A 12500-nucleotide genomic window follows, 5' to 3' on the forward strand; every position below is an offset into this window, starting at 1 on the left:
TTATTATTATTATTATTATCATCATTATTATTATTATTATAATCATCATTATCATTTCTTTTTCTTCTTTTTTTTTCTTTTTTTTCTCAAGGCCTGACTAAGCGCGTTGGGTTACGCTGCTGGTCAGACATCTGCTTGGCAGATGTGGTGTAGCGTATATGGATTTGTCCGAACGCAGTGACGCCTCCTTGTGCCCCTGATACTGATCCTGTTCGTATTTAGTTATTCCTTTATGACCAAGAAAATTCCGCTTATACACAAAGGTTTAACTCTTTCACCACCAGTCAATTTAGAGTACAAAATTCCCTTGTGGTATAAACACAGAAATGACAGGGGTTAAATATAGCTGGGAATGGGTAAAAAAAAATTATACCACCTATCCTAGCCTATCCTACCACCGAACATTAAGAGCAGTAGGTTCATGGATAACAGACCAATGAATGGTCACCTTTCATTGACACGGGTCCTCTACCACGCCTGTGCATAAATGCGAGCTTGGCGGTGAAACGGTTAAACATTGGGGTGTTGTTTTCATTGGCAATGGTCAATTTTGTTTTATTTCTTCATGTATTTATCAAGACATCTTGCTATAGCGCATATTCTTCAAGCTCTATGCACTTTTCAATAGCACTAAAAACGTTCACTCAAACATCCCCACACAAACATTTGCATATAATTTGAGACTTAGGTAATAGAACAATTAAAAGAGGTCATGTCATTGATTAAATCAAGAAATGTAACAGGTATATAAAAAGGAGATAAAAACGAAATAATGATAGCAAAAATGTAGACAATTGAAACTGAAAAACGCACACAAGCACGTATGCGCATACATACATACAAAACACACACACACACACACACACACACACACACACACACAGTTTCAAGTTTCAAGTTTTAATTATCCTTTCACTCCTATTGGAGTATGGAGGATTGCTGCAAAATAATGTTTTCATGCCCATAACAAACATTTCCAAATACACAACTATGTCACATAAAAATCAGAAAACACAAATGTCTTTTAACTACACACACACACACACACACACACACACACACACACACGCTCATACGTACGCACGCGCGCTCGCATGCACCGGCAAACGCACGCATACCCAGACACACTACTCATGACACACTACTCATGCACTCACGCAATGACACTCACACATACATACTCAGACACACTACTCATGCACTCACGCAATGACACTCACACATACATACCCAGACACACTACTCATGCACTCACGCAATGACACTCACACATACATACCCAGACACACTACTCATGCACTCACGCAATGACACTCACACATACATACCCAGAGACACTACTCATGCACTCACACAATGACACACACATACATACCCAGACACACTACTCATGCACTCACGCAATGACACTCACACATACATACCCAGACACACTACTCATGCACTCACGCAATGACACTCACACATACATACCCAGACACACTACTCATGCACTCACGCAATGGCACTCACACATACATACCCAGACACACTACTCATGCACTCACGCAATGGCACTCACACATACATACCCAGACACACTACTCATGCACTCACGCAATGGCACTCACACATACATACCCAGACACACTACTCATGCACTCACGCAATGGCACTCACACATACATACCCAGACACACTACTCATGCACTCACGCAATGGCACTCACACATACATACCCAGACACACTACTCATGCACTCACGCAATGGCACTCACACATACATACCCAGACACACTACTCATGCACTCACGCAATGACACTCACACATACATACCCAGACACACTACTCATGCACTCACGCAATGACACTCACACATACATACCCAGACACACTACTCATGCACTCACGCAATGGCACTCACACATACATACCCAGACACACTACTCATGCACTCACGCAATGACACTCACACATACATACCCAGACACACTACTCATGCACTCACGCAATGACACTCACACATACATACCCAGACACACTACTCATGCACTCACGCAATGACACTCACACATACATACCCAGACACACTACTCATGCACTCACACAATGACACTCACACATACATACCCAGACACACTACTCATGCACTCACACAATGACACTCACACATACATACCCAGACACACTACTCATGCACTCACGCAACGACACTCACACATACATACCCAGACACACTACTCATGCACTCACGCAACGACACTCACACATACATACCCAGACACACTACTCATGCACTCACGCAATGACACTCACACATACATACCCAGACACACTACTCATGCACTCACGCAATGACACTCACACATACATACCCAGACACACTACTCATGCACTCACGCAATGACACTCACACATACATACCCAGACACACTACTCATGCACTCACGCAATGACACACACACATACATACCCAGACACACTACTCATGCACTCACGCAATGACACTCACACATACATACCCAGACACACTACTCATGCACTCACGCAATGACACTCACACATACATACCCAGACACACTACTCATGCACTCACGCAATGACACTCACACATACATACCCAGACACACTACTCATGCACTCACGCAACGACACTCACACATACATACACGCACCTACAGACACATACCCACACGAACACAGATATACAATCAAACAATGCAAACTACCTATGACATTACATGACAAAACAGTTCCTGCTATGTTCCTATATGTGTTCATGTAATTACAGTTTGCGTTCAAATGGCCGTGGCGTTTGATGAAAAGAGCACCGATAGGAATCCTTTAACTCTCTCCATACGAACGGCGAAAGAGACGACGTTAACAGCGTTTCACCCCAATTACCACCATCAAAATATTGCAAGCGGAAGGCTCTTATACTTAAGAGGTGAATGTTGACAAAGAATACCACAATTCTGACGACGGAAGCTAAGGTTTGGGTCATTGAGACACCCACTGGACATCCGAGGGGTCTGTGTAGAGGAGAAGAGAGGACTGGCCGTACTGAGTGAGTTAAACTTTTCCACTGTCTGTCAGCTGGCGATACACATTATCACAGATTGGGTTGACAGTTCTGGTTTCTGTCTGTCAGTTGACTGTTCACAAGATCACATACTGGTTCAATAGTTCTTTCTTTCCCTCGACCATGCTTTCTCGATTTGGATGTGTTGTGCGCCAGTGGGTAGAAGCAAGGATGGCCCCGACTACTGGAGGTTGTCTAACACGTTCGCAGCAGACGAGCGATGTCGCTTCTGTGTTCACACAAACGCAACATAAACACGTATCAGTTGTGTAAATGACATAAAAAAAAGAAGAAAAGAACTTAACCAATTCTTCACCACGTGTACCACCAAGCATTCTTATCTTTGAAAACTGTGTCATGACGGAAAAGGTAAAATAAAACCAAAACAACAACACACACGCACGCACGCACACATGCACACTCACACACTTTCTCTCTCTCTCACACACACACGCACACACACACACACACACACACACACACACACACACACACACACACAAGCTTTAACGAAACTCAGAATAAGCGCGCATGACCTAAAGATTGAGAAAAGTAGATATTTAAATATTCCACAAGAAGACAGATTGTGCAACAAGTGTAACATCCTGGAAGACGAAATCCATCTTCTTGATCATTGTATTAAATATAAAACCTTAAGGCAACAATTTTTAAAGGATATTTAAAATTCGAATAACACATGACATATTCCCAGTCAGGTAATGCTAACAGATGATGAATATATACAAACAAGATTGGGAAAATGTGTTTATGAATGCTGCTGCAATTTACTGCATTAACTGATTGATTAATTGTGTGTTTTTTCATTCGTTCATTCATTTACTATTGCACTTGTGTCTTTTAAACCTTACGGTTTCATGACAATAAAATCTATTTTATTCTATTCTATTCTATTCACACACTCTCTCTCTCTCTCACACACACACACACACACACACACACACACACACACACACACACACACGATGTATTCATGGCTGTGTACCCAACAGTCTGTGTGCTGTGATATGATACCGAATGGCCTAACAAAGATAATAAGCGGGATACTCAAAATCCCCACAACAACAAATAATAAAGAAAAGAAAAGAACAAGAGTAAGACAGAGACAGCAGATGCCGAAGACTGCATGCTTACTGGTGATCCTGGAGGTGACCATAGCCTGCCAGGTCTTCCTCCCAATCCTCCTCCTCCTCCTCCTCTTCCTCCACGCCCCAGTGCCTGCACGAACAGGTCACGTAGCCATGGGGGCGGAAGGGAGGCTCGTGATGACCGGACATCAGCAACTCCCAGTCCAGTGGGCTCTGCTCACACACACACACACACACACACACACACACACACGTTTCAAGTTTCAAGTTTTAATTATCCTTTCACTCCTATTGGAGTATGGAGGAGGATTACTGCAAAATAATCTTTCCATGTCCAGAACAAACATTTCCAAATCCACAGCAAAAACTCGTAAATGCGGGTGACTGTTGGAAACGCATTCAGTCACGCAGCCCACGAAAGTAGACAAGATTGTTTTTTCTTCTTTTTTTCCGTTTTTTTTTTCTCTCCTTCCATCATCATCTTTCTCCTTTCTGTTGTTTTTTTCTTTCTTTCTTTTTTTTCTCATCTTTTTAATCAGGCATGTTCAAAAATTTACCACCATGCAACATATATTACACATACATGATGGTTTCACACAAAATTATATTGACTGAAAGAGAAGAACGGTACACACTCTCTCTCTCTCTCTCTCTCTCTCTCTCTCTCTGTGTGTGTGTGTGTGTGTGTGTGTGTAGTGGAGTGATGGTCTTAGAGGTAACGCGTCCGCCTAGGAAGCGAGAAAAGCTGAGCGCGCTGGTTCGAATCATGGCTCAATCGCCAATATTTTCTCCCCCTCCACTAGACCTTGAGTGGTGGTCTGGACGCTAGTCATTCGGATGAGACGATAAACCGAGGTCCTGTGTGCAGCATGCACTTAGCGCACGTAAAAGAACCCACAGCAACAAAAGAGTTGTTCCTGGCGAAATTCAGTAGAAAAATCCACTTCAACAGGATAAAAAAATAAAACTGCACGCATGAAAAAATACAGAAAAAAAGGGTGGCGCTCTCAGTGTAGCGACGCGCTCTCCCTGGGGAGAGCAGCCCGAATTTCACACAGAGAAATCTGTTGAGACAAGTAAGAAATACAAATATATATATGTATCTCCTTTTATCACTCACTCCTCTCCCTCTCCACACGGACACTGTACCTAAGTACACAACATGTATGTGCACATTGAATATTACCCTCAGAATTTCTTGTGGGCCTGATAAGGAGAAGTAAAGAGTGTGTGTTTGAACAGCCTCAGCAGAAACAAGTAATTTACAGCCGCAGGGTTTGTTTTTTTGTTTTGTTTGTTTGTTTGTTTGTTTTTACCTCCTGGAAGAGCTCGTGGCATGCCAACTGGGCATAACCCTGGGATCCGAGGCGGCTGTCCGGGTCCAAGTCCAAAAGCCCCCGTAGAAAGGTTCTGAGGCTGTCGGTGCATTCAGCTGCCAGCGTCAGGTGCTGGTCCAAGTCGAACTGTTGGAAATCTCTGACAGATTGGGAGAGAGAGGGGGGTGGGGGGGGGGGGGGGGTGTCATCAGTTCTGGGTTGTCAAAGAGATGTAACAGTGCCAGCTTAATTTGATCATATTTCTTAAACATTTTGAACGTTAAAAAGTTGTGTGTTTTGGGGTTGTTGTTTTTTTTCAAAATAAAATTTTCTATCTGTTCTTTTAATTGTTTAGTGTCTCGTTTAAATCTCTCTCTCTCTCTCTCTCTCTCTCTCTCTCTCTCTGTCTTTCTCTCTCTCGATCAGGTTACAGCACACTAGACCATATTTTCACATTACATGCATTAGTTCAAGCATAATTTTTTTTTTTTTTTTTTAGAAAATACATAATTGTATGTTGCTTTTGTAGACTTTCAGGCCTTTGACTCTGGAAATCGAAATACTTTATGGAATGTATTACGTAAAACAGGAGTGGATGGTAAGCTTTATATGGCCGCTTGGTGTGTATGATTCGGTCTTCAGCGTGCGTGTGTGAGAAGTGTGTATATTCAGATGTCTTTGACTGCCCACGTGGCGTAAAACAAGGATGTCTGTTGAGCCCTGTGATGTTTTCGTTCTTTATTAATGAACTTGCTGGGAGATTAAAAAAAAAGAAAAAAAAAAAAGGAAGACATGGGATTCAAATGATCCCAGGTGCTGTTGAATTGTTTCTCATGTTATTTGCAGATGATTTATTCTTTAGTCTGACACGGCTATTGGACTTCAAAATCAGCCAAACATACTAAAGCAAGAAGCAGATCGATTACTCTTAAAAGTTAATCTCGAGAAAACAAATGTAGTTGTGTGTAGGAAAGGTGGCTACCTATCTAGACATGGAACATGGCACGATGGCACTGACGAAGTGTAGGTAATCAATATCTCGGTATGCTTTTTACAACTAAGCTGAGTTTAACAAGGTCAGAAGCAGAAATCTGTAGGAAGGGGAGGAAGGGAGTTATAGAAACATTAAGATGTTTACGTAAATTTGGTTCGATATATTCGTACACATTTTGGAAACTTTTGGATGCTCAAATAGAAGCAATGTTACACACGGCGCAAAACTTTGGGACTTTCTGATAACGAAGATTTAGAAAATGTGCATAACTTTGCGATTAGACGTTTCTTAGATGTTCCATTACATGCTTTAAATACTATATTATATGGAGAAATTGGTAGATACCCATTATATGTTAAAGCATGTGTGAAATGTATGAAATACTGGTTAAAATTGATAAGGCTACCCACATCGAGATTATGTAAAAAAAAACAAAAAAACATATGAAATGTTAGTAATGAACATGAGATAGGGAAGGAATACTGGATGTATCTAGTACAGAAGACATCAACAATAAATGGATTGATGTGTCAAGGAGTTGGAAGTGAAGAAGGATTTGTTTCAGAATTCATAGATAGACCTACTGCTTCAAATAAACAAAACTGGCACTGTAAAATGGAAAGCAATGAGAAATATAGATGGTTTTATAATTTCAAAAGTACATTTCAAGCAGAAAAAAGCAGTACCCGGTGTCGTTCATGGAGAAAATGTAATCATGTGTTGACAGCTTAAAGTGAAATATATAAGCATACGATTATGTTAAACATTCATTATTCCAAATCCAACACATCTTTCGGGTATTTCCAATCCATCTAAACATTCTCCACATCACCTTTCTTTAAAAGAGTGGTGGGTTTGCTATTACTCTTAAAATAATTGACTGTTGATAATAAATAATATCGGATTTTGATATCTACAGTAGTTTTACTAATACTGCACACTGCTGTTTGAAGTGCATCCCATGTCAATAGGGCCGTAAAGCGATTCACACACACACACACACACACACACACACACACACACACACACACACACACACACTTACTCATAAGCCAAGCGGTTTGTTTTCTTTTTCAGCAGCAAGGGGTTTCTCCTGGTCAGTGTTTCCAGCAGAGTCATCCCCATTGCCCACCAGTCCATCTCCTGCAGGAGAAAAAAAGGAAAGAAAAGAGGTATAATTTGATGCAGGAGAAAAGAAAAAAGGAAAGAAAAGAGGTATAATTTGATGCAGGAGAAAAAAAAAGGAAAGAAAAGAGGTATAATTTGATGCAGGAGAAAAAAGGACAGAACAAAAAAACACCAACAACAGAGACACCCATTCGCAAACCTACGTCCACTTGCAACGTCCTTTACCTCGCTCGCCGAACACGGTTCGTCGCGGTCACTGTACAGTTCGGGTGGCTGGTAGACGGGAGTTCCCGCTCGCACATTCCCTCTCGGCGACTGGCCCTTGCGGATGGCCAGCCCGAAGTCCAGGAGGCGGACATGACCCTCGTCGTCCAGGGCTATGTTACTGGGCTTGATGTCCCTGTGGATGATCCCCCTCTGTGTGCATACACATCAACACATCATGTGAGGGACACATCAACACATCATGTGAGGGACACATCAACACATCATGTGAGGGACACATCAACACATCATGTGAGGGACACATCAACACATCATGTGAGGGACACATCAACACAATGTGAGGGACACATCAACACAATGTGAGGGACACATCAACACATCATGTGAGGGACACAACAACACACAATGTGAAGGACACATCAACACATCATGTGAGGGACACATCAACACACAATGTGAGGGACACATCAACACATCATGTGAGGGACACATCAACACATCATGTGAGGGACACATCAACACATCATGTGAGGGACACATCAACACACAATGTGAGGGACACATCAACACATCATGTGAGGGACACATCAACACACATTGTGAGGGACACATCAACACACCATGTGAGGGACACATCAACACATCATGTGAGGGACACATCAACACACAATGTGAGGGACACATCAACACACCATGTGAGGGACACATCAACACACCATGTGAGGGACACATCAACACATCATGTGAGGGACACATCAACACATCATGTGAGGGACACATCAACACATCATGTGAGGGACACAGCACAATGTGAGGGACACATCAACACACAATGTGAGGGACACATCAACACATCATGTGAGGGACACATCAACACGTCATGTGAGGGACACATCAACACATCATGTGAGGGACACATCAACACACCATGTGAGGGACACATCAACACATCATGTGAGGGACACATCAACACACTGTGAGGGACACATCAACACATCATGTGAGGGACACATCAACACATCATGTGAGGGACACATCAACACACAATGTGAGGGACACAACAACACATCATGTGAGGGACACATCAACACATCATGTGAGGGACACAGCACAATGTGAGGGACACATCAACACATCATGTGAGGGACACATCAACACATCATGTGAGGGACACAGCACAATGTGAGGGACACATCAACACACAATGTGAGGGACACATCAACACATCATGTGAGGGACACATCAACACATCATGTGAGGAACACATCAACACATCATGTGAGGGACACATCAACACATCATGTGAGGGACACAGCACAATGTGAGGGACACATCAACACATCATGTGAGGGACACATCAACACACAATGTGAGGGACACATCAACACACAATGTGAGGGACACAACAACACATCATGTGAGGGACACATCAACACATCATGTGAGGGACACATCAACACATCATGTGAGGGACACATCAACACATCATGTGAGGGACACATCAACACAATGTGAGGGACACATCAACACACAATGTGAGGGACACATCAACACATCATGTGAGGGACACAGCAACACACAATGTGAGGGACACATCAACACAATGTGAGGGACACATCAACACACAATGTGAGGGACACATCAACACATCATGTGAGGGACACATCAACACACAATGTGAGGGACACATCAACACAATGTGAGGGACACATCAACACATGGTATACACACTTGAAATCAATAGTTGAAATCAATAGTCTATGAGGCCATGAAAACAGTTTACAAATCGTAAAGAGTGGTAACTCTCTCCCCATTCACAAGATACACAACTTCAAAGTCAATGCTGATAACGCAACCGATTCAGCTAGCACAGTATTGTCTGCATTGTCCGTACATTCTGTATAGCTTGTTCAGGATTAAAAAGCTAGTTTGTGTTTGCTCATTACGTCTGTCCTTGCTGCTGTGTGCGCGTGTCAAATGATCTGTATAAGGACAAACACGGCGTTTCTATTTTTGAGGAAGTGTCTGGGTTTGTTCCAATGTACCTTTTATTTACCTGTGTGCTAGCTGAATCGGTAGCGTAAGCAGCACTTACTTGGAAGTTGTGTACCGTGTGAAAGGAGAGAGTTAACACTGTTTTCTATTGGTAAATCATAGTATAGACGATGTGACGGACACAGCAACGAAATGTAAAAGTAACGCACTAACTTGGAATAGAACAATTGCTACGTTTTTATTCATATATTGACGCAGGTGACAGTGCCTTTCTTTTGTTCGTTTCGTTGTTGTTGTTGTTGTTGTGTGTGTGTGTGTGTGTGTGTCTGTGTCTGTGTGTGTTCGTTAAAAAACAAACAAACAAACAAACAACAGTACTGTGTATTTATTGTTGTTTTTACACGATAACAACTCGACTCACCCTATGTATAAAGCCAATGGCGATTGTCATTTCTGCAGCCAACAGTCTAAAATGATGCACATCCAGCTGCTCTCCGCTTTTGTAGATGAACTCCGCCAAGGTGCCCCCGCAGTAGTAGACTGAAAATGGAATTCAACAACAATGAAACAATAACGGAAAGGATATACATACATAGATAGATAGATAGATAGATAGATCCCACCCCTCTGAAGACCGTTTATTTAACTCTCTCCATACGAACGGCGAAAAAGGCGACGTTAACAGCGTTTCACCCCAATTACCATCATCAAAATATTGCAAGCAGAAGGCTCTTATACTGAAGAGGTGAATGTTGACAAAGAATACATGTGTACCACAATTCTGACGACGGAAGCTAAAGGTTGGGTCATTCAGACACCCACTGGACATCCGAGTGGTCTGTGTAGAGGAGAAGAGAGGACTGGCCGTACTGAGTGAGTTAAACAGCAGAGATCTCACTGTCACCTACAATTTCCAAACTGCTTTTTATCCATGCTACGAATATATTTCGTTTGAGTCATCAGCAGCCGTTGTAGCATAATGTAGGCCTTATATTGTACCATATTACGTAGATTTTTTTGTTGGTGTTCGTACATCTAGCAGGCGAGTGATCTTGGTCTTTCCTAAACTCCTACCACCACCCCACCCCCATTCTAAGCACGCATCACAAAATGCCAATATGTTGTCGTCAGTTTAACGTCTTTCCACTTGAAGTGATATTACTAATTAGTTGCCAATATGTGTTTTGTTTAAACTGCACTCACTCCTTACACAGTGACCGCACACACACACACACACACACACACACACACACGTTCTCCCTCTCTCACCTGTCAGACTATAGACATATTCCGGACTCTTGAAGCTGGCGATGAGCTCCAGGCAGAAGGGAGCACATACATCCCGCAGCTCCTCCAGGATGTCCTGCTCGGTCCCCACCGACTCCTTGTCGTCGTCCCGCATGACCTGCTTCAGGGCCAGCTTCTGCCTGCCCAGCCCCAGCACGCTGCTGATCGGCCTCACCAACACTACCTGACCAAAACCTGAACGTGAAGGGTGGGGGGAGAGGGAGGGCGTAGCGGCGGAGGGGAGAGTTATGGGGTCAGTATCAGTATCAGTAAATAGTAGCTCAAGGAGGCGTCTCTGCGTTCGGTCAAATCCATATACGCTACACCCCATCTGCCACTGAAGCAGATGCCTGACCAGCAGCGTAACCCAACGCGCTTAGTCAGGCCTTGAGGGAAAAAAAAAGAAAAAAAAAAAGAAAGAAAATAAATAAATAAATAATAAAATAAAGTAAAACAAAATAAAGTAAAAAATAACAAAAATAAAAAATAAAATGAAATAGATAAATAGATAAATAAATAAAATAAAATAAAATAAAAGTAAAATAGAATAAAAAAATAAAATAAAACAATAGATAAATACATAAAAATACTACTACTAATAATAATAATATCTAAAATTCGCAAAATCTTAAGTCAACTCTACACACGCGCGCGCGTACACACACACACACACTAAGGGGGTTAAATCATTGATAAAGATGCTCGTCAGTGTATGGCGTATCTTCCCCGCCAGAGACCCCCAAATCATGCGTTTCACAAACACCGAGTCATTCGCAAATGTATGGCCTGTCTTCGGTCCGAGTCCCAAAAGCAGACAAACAGACGCTTCACAGAGTTCATTCCCACAACAGGCTGTGCATCTGGGTAGATGCTGTCTGACAGCTGCCATTCACACACACACACACACACGCACACGCACGCACACATAATTTTATACATACATACATACATATCTATAACACAAGAAATTTGTTTCGCAAAGGAGCACAATCGAATAATGTCTTCATACAACGGACATCCCGTCAAAACGCCTTGTAAAACGTCACTTATCAATGACGTCCACAGTATGACGTTTCTTCCGTGACCAAACTCTAAATTACGTCACACTGTGGACGATCTGTTATTTCTCGAAAAAATAGTACTTTGGCGAATGTACATTGTCAAAGGTCTTCACACTTGAGTGAAAAACACATAAGCTTTTCTATGCACCAAGTAATAATTTCAAAATGGAATGTTTTAGATGGGAAAGATCAGTTAAAAACAAATTTATGCCCATGCTTCAACGCATGATTAATCTCCCCTTCAACTAGCTGCGGCTATTCATCAATGTAACTTCCAAACTAAACAAAAGTTCGTATTTGAACAAATTACAACCAAACAAAAAAAA

General features: G+C 42.2%; 1 protein-coding gene across 1 annotated transcript; it reads right to left on the reverse strand.

Moving 5' to 3' along the window:
• Positions 1-3257: 3257 nt before the first annotated feature.
• Positions 3258-10759, reverse strand: LOC143298666 (uncharacterized). The gene is made up of 7 exons (XM_076611550.1): positions 10735-10759; positions 10248-10366; positions 7832-8023; positions 7524-7621; positions 5485-5584; positions 4215-4381; positions 3258-3291 (listed from the first exon to the last, which is right to left on the reverse strand). The coding sequence occupies exons 1-7, from the start codon at positions 10757-10759 to the stop codon at positions 3258-3260; spliced, it is 735 nt and encodes a 244-aa protein (XP_076467665.1).
• Between the last annotated feature and the right edge of the window lie 1741 nt (positions 10760-12500).

Source organism: Babylonia areolata, chromosome 24 (assembly GCF_041734735.1).
Source record: "Babylonia areolata isolate BAREFJ2019XMU chromosome 24, ASM4173473v1, whole genome shotgun sequence".
Classification (NCBI taxonomy): Eukaryota; Metazoa; Mollusca; class Gastropoda; order Neogastropoda; family Buccinidae; genus Babylonia; species Babylonia areolata.